General features: G+C 37.8%; 1 protein-coding gene across 1 annotated transcript in view; it reads left to right on the top strand.

Annotated features, from left to right (window-relative positions):
- Positions 1-22471, top strand: part of PREX2 (phosphatidylinositol-3,4,5-trisphosphate dependent Rac exchange factor 2) — a 209633-nt gene that overhangs the window by 43387 nt on the left and 143775 nt on the right. The window contains exons 2-5 of the mRNA XM_084864341.1: positions 10345-10416; positions 12004-12126; positions 15213-15317; positions 18714-18815. Coding sequence (XP_084720467.1) covers positions 10345-10416; positions 12004-12126; positions 15213-15317; positions 18714-18815 — 402 coding nt within the window. The remainder of the gene's footprint in view (positions 1-10344; positions 10417-12003; positions 12127-15212; positions 15318-18713; positions 18816-22471) is intronic.

Below are 22471 nucleotides of genomic sequence, written 5' to 3'. Positions count from 1 at the left end.
CCCTGACCATTCCGGAAAGAGACATCAATCATCGTAAACAATACAAGGAACACAAGATTATCATGTATTAAATGATACTTGGAATATATAAGCCAAGAATAATTTATTGTCAAAAGTCACTTCATTAAAATAAATACTTAATAGTTTAAAATAAAGTCCTTTCAGTGTTTGAGAAAACTAATTGAATACATGGCTTCCAGAATTGTCTTTCAAGAATTAATATCTAACTTAATTTTGAATTCCTTGGGAAACTAGAATTTTAGTAAATGGGCACCTATTTTCTTAGTTTCTTTAATATTTTTTTCCCCTCTCTTCCATTTTGGGAGTACTTTTTCACTTAAACACATTAAGATCAAATGTCATTTGAAACTTAGATTTCTGGATGATCAGTATGAAAAATTTGTTAAGACATAAAGGGCTTAGGCAAAACCTCAAGGTTATGGCTGGAAATTGAAATGTCTACAGAGATATCTAAGTAGCAAAAATGAATGAAATGTACTCTGTGTTAAAGAGGATAATATTAGTGTGAGAATGAGTAATGAGCAGTTAGCTTTGTAGGGATAATAAGGAACAGTGGTGACTGTAGCATACTAAGGAAACCTGGCTCTCTTTGCTTCAGCTTATTGTTACCATTCAAAAATGTGGGCCCTGTATTGATTTTCCCCCCCTAGTGTTTGAAGAGAAACTACAAATATTGACTTTTATGTGAATGCTGTCTTTAAATGGTAGCAAGTTAATCAATGTTTTAACCACACTGTGCTATGCTAAAAATACCTCTAGTGCTTTTGACCTCTGCTTTAGATAAATTCATTGCCTTAGGCCAATGGAAATTACCCAAGAAAGTCAGCTACCGTATCTTTATTCTTATAGTCTGAGCTGTGAGATGAATTTAGTGGGAATTAAAATTGCAAAACACATTTTAAAATGTTAAGCCGAAACTGGTTTGGCTCAGTGGTATAGCATCGGTCTGTGGACTGAAAGGTCCCAGGTTCGATTCCTGTCAAGGGCAGGTACATTGGTCGCGGGCACATCCCCGGTGGGGGGTGTGCAGGAGGCAGCTGGTCGATGTTTCTCTCTCATTGACGTTTCTAGCTCTCTGTCTCTCTCCCTTCCTCTCTGTAAAAAAATCAATAAAATATATTTTTTTAAAATGTTAAACAAAAACTTAACAAATAACAACAAAATCAAAAAAATTAAACAAAAGACAACTTCAGGAAAGTGTGTACTTATTATAGTATTTCATTGTAATCATGTCAATAAACTGAATTTTCACTTTTACTGTTAATAATCTTATGACTTGAATTCCATTGAGGATGGTTCTGAGTTCCCTTTTACCTTCTGTCCAGTTTCACTATTGACTTTCCAGCCACCTATTAGACATCTTTACAATCTTGTGCCTTTCAGTTAGTGCACTGGCCACATGCTGACAAAGATGAATTCTTTCTATTGAAGACTGAAGAACACAGTTCTGTCAGGCTTCTGAGAAGACACTAAATCTTGTTTTAATTATCATCGAATCCTGGAAAAGTTTCATTGAAGAGCTTAAAAATTCTGGGTGGTCTGATGAAAAATCATCTTCTCCGAGGCTCTCAGCTGATGGTGATGTTCTCTTGAATAGTTGTTCCGAAAAAGAATAAAACATATTTTGGTGGGAAGTCGGTCAGATGCTAAAAGGCTCTTAATAACTTAGACACACCAAATCCCTTTGGCTCTGAATAATAAGAAAACATCAACAACAAAGGGGACTTGGATGTACTGTTTGGGGGTCACTGTGATCCCTCCAGTAATCCAGGGGTGGTATATATTTCTCAGTGGTTTGTAGAGTCATAGGTGCCCATGACAAATGATTTATTGTTCTTTAAGTTTTTGGAATTTATTGTGGACAGAATGTTGTTATGGCCATTTAGGGACAAGCTAATAACTGTTTCAAAGATGATAAGGTGCTGCCCCTATTCTGAAAGAGCTTACAATCTCGGGGAGAGTGGACATGCCAACTAACAGTATTTTGTAATTGTTGTTCATTGTAACAACATGTACATGTAAACATAAATTCCTCCTAATTATAATTTTCATAAAATGTGTTTGACTTTTTATTCATAATCTAACACATTTATTGAAACAAGGAGACTATTTAGAGAGATAAGGGTCTGAGCAAAAGCTCGGTTAGACATGGAAAATATCAATCATTTTTATAATGTAGCCCAGAGAATAATTTAAAAGCCTTTCATCTCAAATTCATGAAACTAATCCACATGGCTATAGGTATTTTGGGACTTGTATGCTAGGGATGCTCAACTGTGGGGGTGAGGTTGGACATATAGCAATGCATTGAGATGTTTTTAGGTTGTCACTACTAGGGGTAACAGTAGGTGGAACTGTTAATTCTCCTGAATGTACAGGGCAGGCCCCTCAGCCAGGATTGATCTGGTCGCCGATGTCAGTAGTGTCAGGGTTGAGAAATGCTGGTACATGGTGGTAGAAAAGAGAAAGGTTATATGATATCCTTATAATACAAATTGCTGACTATTTGGATTTTGGGGGAAATATTCAGGAAGATAATACACCATTTGGGAAAATTTGAAAGATAATATACCAGGGTAATTAATACTACACATTCTGGTGCTGTTTAGACACAGAAACCTAGGTAAGAAAAAATTTTCCACTCATTTCACGGAAGCTGATTGAGAGCTCACGGAGTGCAAGGCAGTGCTGTAGCTGATGAGAATATCCCAGCGCACAAGAGACAGGCTCTGTCTCCATGGAGCTCCTGTCCCAACACAGGAGACTAGTAAACGGACAATGACATAACCTGGGATGTGGAGGAGTGGGCAGTGCTGTGGGGTACACAAGCAGAGTAATGTGATACTTAGGACTGACAGGGGTTTGAGAAGGGACTTGCCATGCTGGATGGTCATCAGCCACCTCTCAGGAGGTGGCAAATATGCTGAGAACTGAGTGCCAGGAGGAGAGAGCCAAAAAAGAACATTCTAGGCAGAGGAAGCAGGTGGTGAAAAGGCGCTAATGGGGAAGTGAGCACTGAATGTATGGGGAGGAGCAGGAAGGCTGTGCGGCTGGGCAGTGGCCCAGAGTGGGAAACAGGTCTGAGTAAGAAAGAGGGAGGGAGGAAGGGTCAATAAAGGGAGTTTGAAACTCTAGACCAGGACCATCCTTGCCAGATAAAAATATCTATGGTTGGTAATTTCCCCGTGTTTCTAATTTTTCTTAGTTCCCTAGTCAAAGGAGTCCCAAGTGCGTGGCAGTAAAAATAAAACCGGAAGAATACTTGCTTCCTTATTTTAGGTCCAGGAGGTGACTGGGAATTGTAGAGGGAGGTTATGGCGTCCTATCCCACGGTTGGTCTTACACACAGAGTGGGTGCAGACAGTAATGGAGCAGAGGAAAGGCATATGAGGAAGGAAAAGAGAACCGGCAGCTTTGGCTGGCGTAAGAAGCGATTCCATGGATGTAAACAAGAGAAAGGTCAAGTGTAATTAAATAACAGAACTCAGTGGTAGAGAGTTATGGTGATGAACTTTGAGGCCTGGATCTTGGAGAGCATGGAATTATATTGCAAGGTATTATATGGGTTTTCAAGTGTGTGTAGAGTCCTTTTTGTTATTATGGTAAAATTAATGCTCAGTTTTAGCACTTCCCATATAATATACCAACTATGTTTATGATTGTTTATGATTGTTTATTGCATATTATAGGTCTCCTTCCAATAGAACATAAGCAAGGAATTTTGACCATTTTGTTTATTAATATATTCTATATGCCTAAAACAAGAGTTCCTAAAGTGTTGTTTGCAGACATTTGAAGTTTTGTGAAATCCTTTCAAAGATTTGAAAGGTCTAAACTATTTTTATGGTGAGAAAAAACTTATTTGCTTGTTTTCTCTGTTGACATTTGTACCGATGGAGCAAAAGCAATGGTGTATTTAACTGTCGATGCTTTAGTGCGAATAAAGGCGTAGCACCAGGGTGTACGAGCGGTTACAGTATACTTTACTGTCACCCACTCATGATGGTGGTGTGGGGGAGGGAGGAGGATGTCAGTGTCACTTAGAATGTTCTTGAAAAAGCTATAAAAATTACTAATTTTGTAAAAAACTGACTCTTGCACAGGTCTTTTTTGATATCCTGTGTGGTGAAATGGGAAGTAGACCTAAGTACTTCTGCATATTTAAGTATTACAGTTGTCACCAGGGAAAGAATGTGTGTGCCTGTCTGAGTTGCTATGGAACATCATATTTACTTGAAGTAGCAACAGCGAGGCAAAACTGTGGTTTCAGTTTCAGGGCATTGAGGTATTTGGCAGCTATTTTCTCAAAAAGACAATGAAGTGAGCCTGGAAAACAACGGAAAATATTTGTTGATGATGAGAAATTCAAGATTGCAAGTGAATGTAGGGTTTTGGGGAATTTATATCTATGACTGTGAGCTTGACAGTTTCCTAATAAAGACTTTCCTAATGAGACGAATACTGATATTAGCTAACAGAATGTGGGTTTTTTGATAATGTATAATAAAATGTTAGTATTTCACATATTTGCATAACTCTTAATTAATGTTAAAAAAAATTACAAAATCACATGTGGAGAAAAGATCCCTTTAAATTGCAAGATAGACCAATGGGTTTTAATGGGACAGAGTATGAAGAGTTCACTGATACGGTTTCAGAATCCACACCATGCCTAATTTTTAAGAAAATACCACTTATTTAGTTTTGGTGTTATATTAAAGAATATCCACAAATATCTGAAAATGTTATAGCAATAAACACATTTCTCCCTTCCCCAACTATCATGAGAAATATGTTATCAAATAACATATTATAACAAATTGAAGCATCTATAAGAATTTAGCTATTTTCTATTAACCTAGATAATAAAGAAAGTTGTAATTATATGTAACAGTACCACACTTCTCAATTATTTTGGAAAATATTTTTCATAAGAATGTTAATATAGTTAACATGTAATGGGTTTATTATTGATTTGTAATAAACTTATAAATTAATTGGGTAACAAATATTAACATTTTTCTTAGTTTTAATTTCTAATATATTAAACATGATAGATATAGTATACATGAATAAAAGCTCTTTGTAGTTCTCTATAATTTTTAAGTGTATAAAGGAGTCCTGAGACTGAAACTTTAAAGAACCTCCCTGGCACATAGCATAGACATTGTTGAATTTATTCTAATAATTTGTTGTTAGTATTTAAATTGACAGATTAATATTAGCACCACAATATGCATGTCTATCAATTTTTTCATGTTTAGGGAAGGATTCCTACTCAACAAATTAGAAATCAATAGGTGTGCAGGGAGGGTGAGCTCCTGTAGATGGAGAGGTTATAAAAGATTCACTATATTAAAGGAACATAATATGTGACTTGCAGGATGGATTGAGATAGTATTATTTAACTTAAAAAAATAAACCTTCCCTTGATCCAAATCCATTTCCATACCTGTGCTCCCTGTATCAGCAAAACTTTAAAGTGTTAAAAACATTTTCTGTGGTAATAGCTCCATTTCTGCATCCTCCGTTTCCCCCTCTGTCCATTCCATTGGGAACTGCTCAGGTCAAAATCACAGCGACTGAACTCTGTTGTCAAGCCATGTGTGGTTTGTGCATGACGATTTCTCAGCACTGTTAAAGCAGCTGACCACTCCCTCCTTCTGGAAACACTCTCTGCTGCTGGCTTTTATGACACCACATTCTTGTGGATTTGCTCCTACCTTTCTTGGCTTCTTTGTTTTCTCTTCTTCTGCTTGACATCTAAAGGTTGGAGTGCCCCAAGGTTCTGTCCTGGGGCCTTTTGTGTTCTCTATCTGCATTCTTCAAAGAGTGGGGCCTTTGGCCCTTCTGCCTATGACTATTTCCTGCTTTATGTCTTTGTGTTCTGCTCTCCCCTCAGAACTTCAGATTGGCACAGTTAACACCCTACTTTAGATCTTCACATTGGTGCCCAGTAGGCATCTCAAACTCAAGAACGTACTCTGATTCTTTCATCCCCAAACCTACTGCTCCTTCAGACTTCTCCATTGCAATAAAACGGTACCACTATCAAGCAGGTGTTCAAGACACACGCAAATGACAAGTCTTTGTCATTTCTTAGGACTTTGTTTTTCCCTTAGGAAGACAAAACAAAATAACTTAACCTCTAAAGAATTTTGATGTGATAATATTATTTTAAGTTCAAGAGGTAAAAGGAAAATATTTACCCTTAGTCTCATGAAACGAGTATACAATTTCTTGCAACAGTGCAACCCCTCTTAAACTTTTCTCTTTTCACCTTTATATATAAAATTTACCTATCTCTATCTGTATGAAATTGGCCATGTTTTAGGATGACAAGTTGTTGCTATGATCATTCTGAATGTCGAATAGTCATAGGAGTAAGAAGGTTTACTGCCTGTACAATATTATGAAATCCAGATTGGCGCCAGGTATGTAGAATTAAAAGTATAGACTGTGAGCATCTGTGGGACCTTTAAGAGATCTGTGTGTGCCTGACAAAAGAAAGGGTGGAAAGAACAAAAATGAGTTGAGAGAAATCATTGACTACACTGACATCGGGACATGAGCAGTTGTGCTCTGAGAGTTAAACGCACCAAGGACTTCACTTTTGAGCTGTCAGTGACCCAGGTGGGCAGACCAAGGGCTGGGGGATTGTGTTCATCTCCCTGTTGTATCTTGGTCAGTTTCTTCCTTCATTTGATTTCTTTGTAGCAAATTTGTGACATTTTTGCTTTCTTAAACTTTAATACATACATGGCATTTGCCATATTTTACCAAACACACCATAAGAGGAAAACAGCATGGGGAGCAAGTTGAAGATTTCTGAATCAAGTTAGGGGAATGCTGGCAAGTGAGTGCAAGCCGACACATCTGTCCACTGAAAGGCACCTGGAGGCACCTCACTTCCTTCAAGTGTGACTTGGAGATGATTAAGACCTGTTTACTCATTGGTTGTGACTTGCATTATTGGGGAGCAGGGTCCTCTGGCGGGGTGTTAGCACTCGCAAGTGGCTGAATGAGAGGGTGTTGTACGTAGGGGAAGTCTGACAGAGTTGAAAGTCAAGGTGAAACAAATGAACTTTTTTTTTTTTTTTTTTTTTTCATTCAGATTCACTTGTTTCTCAAAGTGTGGTTGTTGTTTTTTTCTCTCAGACTTTGGAAGAATGAACCTAAGGGAATGGTCACCAACATGTGGTCTGTAGACCAACTGTCTCAGGATGCAGATTTATTGTATTTGCATCTCAGGGAGCTTGCTTTCTGGGACCTGAACCAATCTGAATCAGACCTTCTGAGGATAGGCCAGGGAATCTGTATTTGGAAGAAACTTTCCACATCTTAAAACACAATAAAAGGTTTTGAGAATCACTGTTTGCCAGTACTTATTTCCAATATGTTTTTATCAAAATGAAGATGATCTAATTCTAATGAAATTTTGGACCAGTGAGAGTGACTGAATGCACGGTTTTGTGACTAGGGTATTAATGCTTTCTTGATTGATACGAGAAAGATGGAACGCCCAGTCACCAAAGTCTGAAAGTACTTTATAGATATTGGTTGTTAAAGGATGATTCTGAATACACATTATTTATCTCTGTTTTCAAGAAGGAAGACTTACACATTTTGTGAAAAAATACCAACCAGTTTTTTTTTTTTTATAAGTTTGAACTCTCAACAAACTATCAAAAATCTGCCTTCACTGTTGTGTAAAATGGGGCTCTTGGGAAAAATAAACGCGTGGTCAGAAATGCTAATAAGTTCCAGGTTTTCTGTCGTTTGCAGTTAAGCAGAAAGTTCCATATTGTCACAGAGGATAAGAAGATTAAAAAAAAATCAATTAAAGACATAGTTTACTTTATTAGTTAGTATTTCCCATTCTCACTCATAGTTTGAAGTATTTTGTCTACCTCCTTACTTTAATTTATTGGTTTCAGGATATGACTTAGTTCAATTTATGAGGAAAAGGTTTTTAAGTCTAGACTTGAAGTTAAAGCTTTGCTTACATGAGAGGTTACCTGTTTACTGTGTGGTCAATATTGAAATGTAAACAAGGCAACTAAATCACCCATGTTATTTTAAGACTAAATGGAAAGGTCTAAAGAGCATTTTTGGTATGAGGATGTGGAAAAATATTCAAGAAAAACAAAACTAAAATTAAACAGTAATACCAATTAAATGGACACAGAGTCAGACAATTCAAAACCTGTGTTTCCATTGCCAATTAAATGTAAATTTAGAAAATAGTTCAAAAAATTGTATCATTTTTAAAAAGTGATGTCTTATTGATTTCAGAGAGGAAGAGAGAGAGGGAGAGGGAGGGAGAAACGTCAATGATGAGAGAGAATAATTGATCAGCTGCCTCCTTTATGCCCCTCTCTGAGGATTGAGCTCACAACCTGAGCACATGCGCTGACTGGGAATTGAACTGTGACCTCCTGGTTCATAGATCGATGCTCAACCACTGAGCCATGCCAGCTGGGCTGTATCATGTTTTTTTAAATAAAAAAAATTTTAAGGCAATATCTACTATGTTCTTTTTAATTTATTTAATTCAGCTAAATTATTGTATTCTATTGAAGCTATTAGTACTGAAGTGTCTTTGTAGTTATGAATACGAAGTATGAATTGGTTGAATCGGGAATATAGATGGTGCTAAAACGAATGTGAGGAGTAAGGGCTTGTGCTCATTTGTTTTATTTCTTTCAAATAGTTTTGTTTTTCTTTTTACAGAAATTATAACATGCACTTGGTCAAATATTCTGAAAATAAGGAAATGTACAAAGGTTGCTTTCCTACTATCTGGAGGTAACCGTTGTTTGCATTGTGGTATATATTACATATTTTTTTCTCAGAATGCAAGTATCCTGACCTTGCACATGAATATATAAGCATATATACTTGTATGTGTGTGTATAAATGTATGTGTGTACATATATGTGTGTACATAGCAAGTATACCACTTTGTAAATATTTTCACTAAATGCTATCTTAGAGATAACTGTTCTATACACACATATGTGTGTATAATTTTATAACATTCCATTTATGATTATACTTTTGCAGTGTATTTTAAAATGTGAATGTGTAAAAATATATTAACTGATTCCCTTATTGATGGCCATTTATGTTATTTCCAATGTTTCCACTTTCATAATGAACACACCGAAACCCCTTGTCTGAATATTTTCTTAGGATAAATTTCTAGACTTACATTTACTGAGTTAAAGGGAATGCCCACTTAAAAACTTGAGATACCTTGTCAAATTGTCCTCAGAAATGTGTCATTGTATACTCTGACTAGTAATGTCTTGAGGATGGTAATTTTGGAACACTGTGACCACATCTGGGTTTTGTTAATCTTCTAAATCATCAGTATGCTGAAAATGGGATTCTTACCTTACTTTGTTTGCTACAGTGTCCAGAGAGTCCCTAGAGCTTCTCTGTGCCCTGGGGAGTGGGTGTCTGCTCAGTTTTACCCTGACTTGGCAGGTAGCGGGTAGAGTCCTAGAACAGACAAGGGAGAGGATGGCCTCACCCGGGCATTAGATGGTTACTGGACAAGGTCTTGAAGACACAAATTAACTTTGCTTGATGGAAAGCCTCTTCTCCTTTTCCTTCTAAACTTTCTCTTTTGAGGCTTAATATAAGTAACTCATCCCACTCTTTCCCCCCCCCCCTTTGTAAAAATAATAGCTTATTTATCTATGGACCAAAGCTTAATAATCATCATGAAGAGTCCAGGTATAAAAATGCTAATTAAATTATCTGTCTACCATAGGACTCTGTAGAACCCTGAGCTGAACCCAGAAATATACATTCTGGCTTTCTAAAACTTGGAGGAGGGGATAAAAAGGGGGTATCTTTCCTTTTTCCTGAAGAATCACTTTCTCTCCCTCCCTCTCTCAATCTCTCTGTGTTCTAAAGGGGTTAACTCAGAATTTTCTGGCCCTTTTGTTTTTTATTAGAAATAACCCCCACCTTTTTTTTTTTTTTTTTCCATTAGACTTTGGTCTTTTGTGCTTCATAAGACTTAGAAGTTTAGGAAGCATCTGACTCTAAGTAGTTACCACAGTACTTTGAGACTCCAGTGGATAAATTTAATTCACATTTATGTGGCCCTGACTCAAAACTGTAAAGGAAAAATAATTCTTAGGTAGGAACAGCAATGCACAAAGAGTCCCCCTTTTATGATAAAACTATATTCAACAATGATTGGGTTTGTAAGCTTTGGTTTCTTGTAAAAAACACATTAAGTGTATCATCACCGTTATTTTATTAACCTGATGTTATTACCTTTGTATCTTCTCTTGTTCCATGCAGGCATTCTTACACCGAATGAACCAGTGTGCAGCGTCAAAAGTTGACAAAAACGTCACAGAGGAAACAGTGAAGGTGAGGAGGGACAGTGGGCCCTCACCCCACACACAGCTTCCGCCTACCTAGATCAGTGGTCGGCAAACTCATTAGTCAGCAGAGCCAAATATCAACAGTACAAAGATTGAAATTTCCTTTGAGAGCCAAAATATTTAAACTTAAACTTCTTCTAATGCCACTTCTTCAAAATAGACTCGCCCAGACTTTGGTATTTTGTGGAAGAGCCACACTCAAGGGGCCAAAGAGCCGCATGTGGCTCGTGAGCCGCAGTTTGCCAACCATGGTCCTAGATGAAATTTATCTGGGGGATGTTTCTTCAGGACTCTTTAACCTGCCTTTAGTCCCAGGATACGTTCTTGTGCCATTTACTTGTGTGGGTCGTAATTAGAAAAGAAAAACCAGAATTTGGGAAAAGAAATGGTGATGAAGAGGATGGAATAGGAGACATAGAGAAATGGTTTTTGCCCAAACTTTGAGACAAGTTTGAAAAAAGAAAGAAACATAAACCAAGACCAAGAACCCCGAGTGTCTGTGAGAAGGAGGGAGCTGAGCTCTGTGGAAGGCAATTGCTAGAGGTGGCTCAGGAAGACAGGATATGGGCAGAGGCAGCTCCCAGTCCCTGATCACTAAAGAACAGGCGATCTGGATGGTCCATTGGTGCAGAAAGGAATAGTATGCGCAGCTCAGGAGACACATGTATAAACATTTCCTTTTAAACTGTTCGGGAGGATGATTTTGCAGAGCTCTGGGGAAAACAAAGGGATGGTAAATGAAAATGAATTGGGCTGTAGTCGTTACTACTCATTTAAGTTGTATAAGTCATCATTGATTTCTCTTTTTGATGCTAACCACTAACCGGCTGTTTTGCTTTATGGAAAATAAAATATTTCCCAGGATTTTATCGGCTCTCCTTATCCTATTTCCCCATAAGTTAAACTCTTAACTTTCAAATCCTCCTACTTCGGGGAGTAGTAGTATATTACCTTGCATGCTTTTGGTTGCAAAAGACCTCTATTGCTCAAATTGACTTGAAGATATTTTGGCGCTCAGATTGGGCACTTCAGACAGAAGCGAATGTTCAGGACCCGTGACTCAGGGAGGTTAATGAAATTGCCAGGTTCTCTGTAGCTCTTCCCTCTGCCATCCAGGTTATCAGCTCTGCCCCTGGATTATCCCCTTCCACAGCTGCAAAATAACCCTGTAGCTATGCAGACAAAGTATTCCAGAGGTGGAAAAGAGCTAGCCATCCCGGGGTACCCTTCTTAGGATCAAAAAGCCTGCCAGCCAATCTGCCTTCCCTGTTTTACCCACAGCCAATTCTTGTGAATGGGGGTGGGACCCCTGTGCTTGGATTCAGTCACTCACACTTTCCCGGAGAGACAGGAATAGGTTTTTGGTTCCCAAAGCTGTGTGGGAGGAGAGAGGACGTCCAGACAAAATTGGTCTGCTGCCCGCTGGGTGGGAGGAAGGAATGGATGTGGGACCGATAGCTATCCGCTGAAGTTTTCAGCTTGGAAGAGAACACTAGAGTCGCATAGACTTTTTTTTTTTTTTTTCTTTTTTAACTCGCTTTACCATTGTACTTACTTACACATTTATTTCCAGATTCTGTTCTCAAACATCGAAGACATCCTTGCGGTCCATAAGGAATTCTTAAAAGTGGTGGAAGAATGCCTACATCCTGAACCTAACGCTCAGCAAGAAGTGGGGACCTGCTTTCTTCATTTTGTAGGATACATTTCTGTTTATTTTTAAAGCTCTTATCCCCTACTTTTTGAGGTTTAGCCTTTGGCCTGGGAGGATGTGGGAATTCAGCATCAGAAGTAAAATCTGACACCAAAAGTTTGGGGTCCTTTAAGGCCAGTGAACTCTCCCAGTCGAGGCCAGAAAAAAGGAGAGGGCCCCACATCATCCATTTTATTCCGTGAAGAATAAACAGCCTTTTCACTTTCCCAAGTTAGTTCTTCGCATCCTCTGTAGCTTTGAATTCTAATGAATTTTCAGGCTGTTCGCAATGAATGGATTTTTATGTTTCTCTCAAACATGGAGCATTTCTCTTTTGAGGCAGAAAAGCCTTACTCTCATAATGGAGTGCGGAGCCTTTGATCAGTCAGAGTGCTCCCTTTTAATCCACTGGTGACAAGCCGGGAGGTGAACCAACCCGGCCACTCTAGGTACATGGGTGTCTGCGCCTGGATTTTTCTCAAGGATGGCTTCTCGGAAGGGGTGCTGAGCCAAGCAGAAGGACAAGCCAGAGCTCCCCTTTTTCAGATTGTACCTCATGCTTGTGTGATCATTTTTATCTCTTGGGGCACAATAGCTGAAATAGTGTCTGCAAACGATTTGCAAAGTGAAAAGCCTCCTGTACAGTGAAACTTGTTTTCAGAACTAAAAAGCTTTTATCTAAAAAATGTGCTACTTAGACCATTCCACTGATGCTAATATTCAGAATACAAATTTGAATCCATATTTATAAAAATGCTGTACAAATAACGTTCTATTAAATAATGGGTAAGAGTATTTTGTCATTGAAATTAATTTTTTATTTTAAATTTCTGTGTCATCTTTTATGAAGGTAACTATATGTCATTTCCTGTTTTTGTTCCTTTTATTCATCACATATTTTTTTTATTAAATGTATTGAGGCGACACTGGTCAGTAGAGTCATATAGGTTTCAAGTGTACATTGCTATGATACATGACCTGTATATTGCATTTGTGTGACCACCATCCAAAGTCAAATCATCTTCCATCACCATGTATTTATTTGGTCCCTTAGGCCCTGTCCTATTTATACATTCTAATTTCTGTCTTTTCTATATGCTAGTGAGCAGGCTCTGTATATGTTACTTTTGTAATCAGAAACTATTTTGTAAAGATAATTATATTAATGGGAGAGGCTCTTTAGGTGCAGTAAGATGAACAGCTGGAAGCTGGGCATGTTTGTGTCCACTTAACCCAGCCGGTTCCCTTTCCTGAGAGAATCCTAGGCTTCTGCCAGCTGCAGGGGCTGTGATCTCAGTTCAGGGCTGCACCTGGGAGTCTTCCACCCTGACACTTATTTCCTCTGTAACACATGACCAAGCTGTCATCCATGCATTCAGCTGAACTATTTCTGAAGTTTGCTTTATTCTGGTTCATACCATCTCTCTCTCTCTTCTTTTTATTTAAAATTTTTTTATTTCAAGAAAAATGATTTTAAGTGTAATAATGTTACATGCAATAAACATTAATATTTCAAGAAAGATTACCTTAAATATAATAATGTTACATGAACTATCATTTGAAATAAGCAATTCAATACATTTCCTATTGGCCATGTAAAACAGCACTCCATGTTTCTTTCTAATTGCATGTCTTTAAATTTCAGGGGACACACTTCTTTCTTTTATATATAAGAATATTTTTATTGATTTTTAGGAAGGGAGGGAGGGAAGGAGGGAGAGAGAGAGAAAGAGAGACAGAGAGAGAGAGAGATGTGAGGGTGAACCATCAATCAGCTGTCTCCTGCACATCCCCCTCCAGGGCATTGGGCTTAGAACCCAGGTATATGCCTGACTGGGAATCGAACTGGCTTTTGGTGCACGGGATGATGCCCAAGCAACTAAGCCACACTGGCCAGGGGGACATCCTTCTGTTTTAATATTTGATCTATACATTTTCTATTATCCTCTTCGGTTTGTGCTGCTTTGATAGATGCTAATCATAGCTAATTAGATAAAATCTTACAGATGGAGGAAAGCTTAGAGACCATGATGATGGAATTCCTCCTCGTTTTGTAAGTGTCATGTCTCTAGTATCAGTGAAGGTTGTTTGATTTTACCTGGTCACTTTTAGTGTCAGCTCCAATTGTTAGAACATCTTTGTGTTAATCCAGAACCTGCCAATCACTGCCCACCACCCCTTTGCAATTTTTAAGCTAGTGGTTCTAGCTTTGTGTTTTGGAGCTACATAAAATTGTAAATTCTTTGCAATATAACAACTTAAATATAGTTACCATTTTCTGTTTTTTAAAATATATTTTTATTGATTTCAGAAAGAAAGGGAGAGGGAGAGAGAGATACAAACATCAATGATGAGAGAGAATCATTGATCAGCTGCCTCCTGCATACCCCCTACTGGGGATTGAGCCTGCAACCTGGGCATGTGCCCTCGGCTGGAATCAAACCTGGCACCCTTCAGTCCCCAGTCCAACGCTCTATCTACTGAGCCAAACCAGCTAGGGCTATAGTTACCATTTTCTTATTTTTTATACTAACATTTCTGAAATGATCTTTCATTTGCAGTGGCTTCCTGACCTCAGTCACTTACTGCCGTGTTTCTCCTGTTGGTCAGTTTTCCTCTTAAACACACGGCCCAGCTCGGTGATGGTGAAAGGCAGGGCACTGTGTGTTTAGAGTCCTGGGTGATTGGTGTATGCTTTCCCTCTACCTGCAGTGCTTTCCTTCCTCTCCCTGGGAATCATGGACTCATCTCTCTGGTCCTTGCTTTCATGTTACTTCCCTTTTAAAGCTGTATATGAATCTCCTCAGCAAAGCTCGGGACTCCCTGCTCTGTAAGTTCCTACCACATGGCTCAGTTACCTGCTTTCGCACACATCCTACTGGACCGTAATTAATATATCTAGCTCCCTTCGACAGCTATTCTTCACAGATCAGGGAGAATAAAGAAATGCAATGTATTTATACATACATGTGTATAGTTTTTAATACATACCAAACACTTCATAAGGTTTGCTCATAAACATCACACAGGTTACTGTTTCACAATGGCTAACAAAATGACTCTAACTCATTTCTTCCTTGAATTCACAGAAAGACAAGTTTCGTATTTATGATGAATATTGCAGTAACCATGAGAAGGCACAAAAATTGCTTCTGGAGCTTAACAAAATTAGAACCATCCGGACATTTCTTTTGGTGAGTACACGTTTAGGTGTTACCGTGTGCTGCTCTTTGTTGCCAGGCCCCTCAAGAGCTGAGAAATAGCGTAGCTCTTTGACCATATCCAGTCGGGGAGGCTGGAGTCCTTTCATAAGCGCAGGAGGTGAGCATTGGGAGACGCTAGTATGTGGGGACACACTGATAATGCCCTCTCCTGGTTGATTCTGAATTGCTTGTGAAATTCCCAGGTTCCCAGGGAGCGAAGACCTTTATACAGGTTCAACTTTGCTTTTGTATCTCTCACTTCCAGGGGTTTCCTTTGCTTCTGCTAAGAGAGCTGTAAGTGGGGAAGGAACAGGAAGGAAGCAAACGATGGGAGTGGTAGAAAAAAGTTTAAAGACTGATCTTCCTTCTACATATTTTCCTTATTCAGTTTTCATGGAGCAGAAATGCATATTTAATTTATTTAGGATAACACAAATAAATGTGTATTTTGGCAGTTACTTGGCCAATTTAATTGTCAGTGAAAAATAAGCTATAACTGCAGACTTCAGTGTTATTTAGCAGATTGTGGAGTGGAACAACCACCCCCCCCCCTCCCCCGATCTGGTTTTAGAGCATGGTCGTTACCCCCAAAAGCCCCACCTGCCTGCTTATAGCCCCTCTCCACTCCCGTCATCAGCGCCAGGTAATCACTGATTTGCTTTCTGTTTCTAAGGATTTGCCTTTTCTGCAGGTTTCATATAAATGAAATCACACCATGTAAACTTTTTTATGCCTGGCTTCTTTTACTGAGGAATATGTTTTTGAGGATCATCCTTGTTGTAGTATGTAGCTACATCCCACTCATATTTCTTGCTGAATAACATTCCATTGAATGGATATACCATTTTTGTTTACCCATTGCCAGTTATGAACATTGGGTCAACAAATGGCTATAATAATGATGGACCTTAAAGATACCACATATGAAAGGCCATTTCAGAAAGAGAGAGAGAGAGAGAGAGAGAGAGAGAGAGAGAGAGAGAGAGAGAGAGAGAGAGAGAGAGAGAGAGAGGGGGAGAGAGAGGGAGATTTGTTAATGTGGAAAAGTCAAGAAATGTTTTGTTTGGGCTTTTATGTACAAGTCTTTCTGCAGACATATATTTTCAGTCTCTTGGTTATATACTAAGAATAGAGTTGCTGGGTCATAGGATGTTTATGTGTAACTTATCAAGAAACTTTCAATGTGGCTGTGCCATATCCACCAGCAGTATGAGGCTAGCAGTTTTTCTGTATCTTTGCCAACAAATGGTATTATTATCAGATCCAATTATAGCCATGCTAGGTGATTTTTATTTGTATTTCTTGAATGACCAATTATATTAAGCTCGATTTCATGTTTATTAGCCATTCATATATTCTCTTTAGTGAAATGCTCATTCAAATCTTTTCCTATATTTAAATTGCAATGTTGATCTTATATTGAGCTATAGCCTTATTTTGGATTCAGTTCCTATATCAGTCATATAATTTGCAAATATTTCCTCTTAGTGTGTTTTGTCTGTTCATTTTTAAAAAAATGTCTTTTGAAAATCAAATGTCTTAAATTTTGTTGAAGTCCAGTTCATTAAATTGTTTTTCATTTTGGCTGTGCTTTTGTTGTCATATTTAAGGCATCTGTATTCAGGTCTTATACTTATTTTGTTAAGGTTATTCCTAAGTATATTATTCTTCTTAATGTTGTGATTGGAATTATCTTAATTTAATTTTTGGATTGTTCAGTGTATAGAAATTTAATTGAATTTTGTATATTCTTGTATCTTGTGTATTCTAGTGTTGTATCGTGCAATTTAAATTTTTATATTAGTTCTAGAAGATTTTAGAGGATCATTAGGATATTTCACAAACAAGATAATGGAATTTCATGTCTTCCTCTTCAATGTGATGTTTTTTTTCTTCTTGCCTTTTGCATTGGCTAGAACCAGTATAGTGTTGCATAGAAGTAGTAAGAATGGACACTTCTTCCTTGTTTCTTATCTCTGGGGGAAATCATTCAGTTTTTCATCATTAAGTATGATGTTACCTGTAGTTTTTTATTGGTAGATGTTCTTCATCAAGTTGAGGAATTTCCATTATGTTCATAGTTTGTTGAGTCTTTAAGACTTTTTTTTTTCCTTTTGTGATGTAGGTGTTTAAAGCTTTGAGTTTTGCCTTATATATGGCTTTAGTTGCATTCCATGAATTTTGACATGTGGTTTTATTTTCATTCATTTTTTAAAAATGTCTGGTTTCCTTTGTGATTTTTTTGATCCATTATTTATTTAGAAGTTTGTCTTGGGAGGCAATGCACCATGGGTCTCTTGTGTTTCTTTCATTGTTGTTGTTGACACTATTATATATGTCCCTCATTCCTTCCCTTTGCCCTCCTCCACCTAGCCCTCCTCCTGTACACCCCCCCCCATTGTTGTCTGTGTCATGGGCTATGCATATAGGCATATATATTCTTTGGCTAATCTCTTCCAGTATCCCCACACCTTCCCTCAGAGATCTGTCAGTCATCCTGTATGTGTCCCAACAGGTATGTGCCCTGACCAGCAACTTAGGTATGTGCCCTGACCAGGAATTGAACTCATAACCTTTTGTTGCATGGGATGATGCTTCAACCACTGAGCAATGCTGGCCAGGCTGTTCTGCCTATCTTTTAAATAATATTTGCATCACGAACCACAAACTGCCTGAGAGAGATGTCTTCCTCCTCTGCTGCTTTTATAAAAGATTTATATTTCCTAAACTCGGGTCTCTTGTCCTGTTGTTTATGTGCACATGTCATCTGGCCCTTTTTGGGTTGTAATGCGGGAATTGGGGCTTTGGAAACTGGCCCTCAAATAATGATACTCTGGCTATGCCTAGTGCTGTGAGAAAAAACAAAACAAAAAAATTGTCCCGTGTCTTAATCCAGTTGCATCATTAGTCAGTGGTATACATGGAACCTTGTTCTACAAAACAACACTACAACTCTTTATAAAGAGAATACATCCATGTATGTATCTGGCTGTTGTTTACCCATCCATCAATCCATCTATCTTCAACCCATTCCAACTCTTCCATCAATTTATTCCATCTATTCACCTATTCACCATCCATCCGTCCAGCCATTTATTCATTCCTCCACCTCTAGTTCTGTTCTCTCAGACTTAATACTCAGGAGAATATATGTGAATTAATTTTCAAGACATAGATCCAAAACACATATTGGCTACTATAATTAATATGAAAGGCAAAGGTATTTCTTGTTCCTGTGAATGCTATTTGTGACTAAATGAGATCTTTTCAGAGGAGCTATATAGAGACATGCTTTCAACCCTTTTCAGTGGAAAATTTCATGATAGAAGTGAGCTTTACAGCTACAGGTTTTAAAAATGTAACTAATTCTGCCTATTTTCACCCCAGAACTGCATGCTACTTTCAGGACGGAAGAACACAGATGTCCCTCTGGAAGGATATTTAGTAACTCCAATACAGAGAATATGCAAGTACCCCCTCATTTTGAAGGTATTTTATGTGTTTACTTTATCATAGCATTTTCCTTGAACCTGCATATTTTGCTTATTATTTTTAATTTTTTCCTTTTAAATAGTCTGATAAAGAAAGGGCATATTGTAGTCATTGGGTGACAATGACTAATATGTCACTAATTTATATATGGAGTAGGAAACAAATCTTTTATGAAAAGAAGCAAGAAGTGTTCTTTGTAGAAAATATACTTATTTGAGTTTCATTTAGAGTAAATGCATTAGTTTCAAGATAGATCCCATTAAGTACATTATGTCCAGTTTATATAGCACTTTATCTTTTTTATGTTAAGTAAGTTCTCTGTTGGTGTACTCTTTGATTTACTCTAACATTGGTGCTAGCAAAGTGAAGGTCAATGTTATGTAATTTCAGAGCCTGGTTTTAAATCATTATTACAGGGAATGGAGTGGGTCACATTGCTGGGGGTCTTTCCCAGTGTCTTGAAGGGTTCAGGAATCTGGAGAAGGCGCTGTTGCATAAATTAATAAAGAGACTAGAAATATAATATAAATTTGTAATCCATGGTGGAGCCAGAGGAGGGCTTAGCTTTGGAAACCAAGTTCTCTGAATCTCCAGACCCCTCGCTCTTTATTAACACAAATTGTCCTAAGGCAAAGCAGATATACATATCAAAGGTTAAGGTTTGATATACAGTAGCCATTGTTAGTTTGGGGGGACCTGCCTCCTGCTGTTAAGTGTTTGATCAGCAGAAGACAATAACAGGTAGATTAATATGCCCTCAGCTGTCTGGCTGCAGGTAATAAAATATGCAAATTTTTAGGTGTGGGGAAATGCCCTTAGCTATCCCAGCAGCAGATAATATGTATTCAGCCCTACTGAATCCCCAAGTTCCATCAACCTTTTGATGAAACTTCTTGCATTTATGACATGCTGGAATTAGCTCCCGGCATCACATGGGACAGTAAATGATGCACATAGAATGGCAGTGTCCTGAAAATACTGCCTCTGGAAGATAGGAAATGCTTCAATGATGGTCATAGGGACATTGCCTCATTATAATGACCAACATTTTTTTTTTAATGAAAAAACATGTTGCAAAGTATGAATTACTGTTTGTTCGACAAGGGCCTATGAATGGATTAGAATAGTAATTCCAAAAAGGGTGGGTTTTGGAACTATTAGCATCAGGATAGGCATTTTAGGGAGGTGGTTGAGCACATGAGCTCTGAGTTCAAGTCAGAAGTATTGTGCTTACAGCTGCATGACTGAGCACATAATGTCATCTCTTAAAGCCTTGGGTTTTCACTTGTGAATCAAAATAATGATGACAAAATTATAGCATATAAGAATGTGTAGATGTATATATTTATGTATATGTGTATATTCACATATATATGCATGTATAAATTATTACCTAATAGTTATTTGGGCTATTTTAAATAACCCAGTTAGCATAGTATATATACCATAAATGTTAGCCATCATTATTCATATATATTTGATTCTGATTTATTTTAATACATTAATTATTACTTGGTATCCAAATTTAAAAATACTCTGAAATGCTATGGACATATTAACTGGTATTCTTATTGATTTACTTTTCAAGAAATAAATGTTACACATTGGAACGAAAATACATACCTTTTACTATAACTTTTGGCATAAATTGGGTTTCTGTGTAAAATTTCTTCGAACAAACAGGTAAAGATGCTTGGGTGAGCCACAGAGAGGAGCTAACACAGGGATCTCCAGGTCTGCAGAGTTTTGGCACAGTCCAGAGTAGGGGTGTCGAACTCAATCAGAGAAGGGGCCAAAATCTAAAATCCAGCCTAAATCTCGGGCCGAATGGTTTACTGAACAGTCATAAACTGACAATGTCATAAACTGACAGCGGAGTGCAGTGATTACAGCGTGGTGCGGGCCACATTGCAAGGCCTGGCGGGCTGGATTTGGCCCTCGGGCCTTGTGTTTGACACATGTGGTCCAGAGGATAGGGAGGATTGGTGTCCATGTGACGCCTGTCATTGGGAGAGGCCCTCCAGACTTCCAAGCTGGTGACTCAGACTTGCTTCTGTCCTCCTCACTGCAGTTATTCCTGGCCTGCGTTTTGGAACCCCGGGGACTTGTTTGTTTTAAGAGTCAGAAGGCAGAGTGATATTAAGGGAAGTGCAGCATGGCAAGTAGTTGTGGTAAATCACTCTCTTCTGGATAAGGATGCCCTCCAGTGCTTGAGCTAGCCTTTCAACAGATAGGATCATGGACAATTCCTTAGTTGGAAAAAAGAGCTTATTTCAGAGCACCTTCAAACAGGAGAGAGATGACATATCTTTTCCCATTTTTGGAAGATTATCTTCACAAACATGAAAATGTATTTCCTTGTGTAGTAGATACTTTGGTGTTGATATTTTTCCTTCTGGTCCTATCAGCTGAAAAATTGTGCTGGGGGTCTCTTTGATTTTTGGATGGCTTTGTTTACTCAGAGAAAAATGTTAGGGCGTTAGGCTGTGTGTTAAAGAAAACACATGTTGACCTTATTTGTGGAACTTGACATTTTTGGATTCCCAGCAGGTAACTGAGAGACGACTGTTACTCATCACTATTTCACGTAATCTAAATTCCCGTCTTGACGTGCAATACCCAGTGGGGACACTTCCAGCGGGTCCCCCATCTCATGTCCTGCAGACTGACTTGACTCCTTCACGTGATTTACAAATATTTCTGCCCTTCAGAATTTCTCGAGAGCGTTGCATATCTCTTATAAGTACTTGCAATCCAGCATAACTTTTTAAACCTTGTCTTGAGAATGATGTAATGTTACAAGGTCAAAAAGTTTATGGCAAATTGGTAAAAAAAAAAAAACAAACACAAAACAGACTTCAAGAGAATATAGCAACTGCATATTTTCCCACTGTATGTTAAGAATTAAGAAAATTCTTACAAAGATTTGCCTCGGGATTTCTGTAATTGTGTTAGTTATATGATGATGGCAACTGTATTAAGGAAACAAATGACTAATTGAAAAGCAATGTGTCACAACTGTCTAGAGTCTAGACAGTGGGTGAAAATGTTTATTTTTTTTGTTTCTAAACAACTAACAAGACCTTTTAATAAATTTAAAAGATTAGAGATCACTCTAGTTCTGCGATCTTGAATGGAAAAAGAAAAAAGAATAAAAAGCCAAAAATCTCTCTCCAAAAACCAAAAGAAAATAAAGCTATCAAGGGCATATGGCAGTTCATTCATAGCAGAGCATGATCTTGAGTTATTGGTGAAAACAGCATAAATTGTTTCTTTAATGATGGAGTATTATGGAAATTAGCAACTACTTATTTTGTTAGAAGTAACAAAGACATTGTTTAAAAGTTTTGTTTTATTTATGACATGCTTTTATAATGTCTTCAAAATTATTAGGAAATAAGGCACTAATTATTTTTGAAATTATGGGGAATATTCATCTAAAGATATACTATTCTGTTAAAGACTAGGATAGTGAAATTAACTTATGAAAGTGTACTTCTGTTGGAGCAAAAGTCAAACTTACAAAAAATTACATTCTGCAGGTGAGATATTTGACAACTTGAAAAGAGAAATCTAATTTAGTTTTTAAAAACAATTTTCAGGGAAAAAGAAAAGTAACCGTGAAATGTGTTATCAGGGTACCACTTCTTCAT

The sequence above is a fragment of the Pipistrellus hanaki genome (genome assembly GCF_964339955.1).
Source record: "Pipistrellus hanaki genome assembly, chromosome: 17".
Classification (NCBI taxonomy): Eukaryota; Metazoa; Chordata; class Mammalia; order Chiroptera; family Vespertilionidae; genus Pipistrellus; species Pipistrellus hanaki.
Note: the sequence above shows the minus strand (reverse complement) of the source record. Positions and strands in the feature narration are given on the sequence as shown.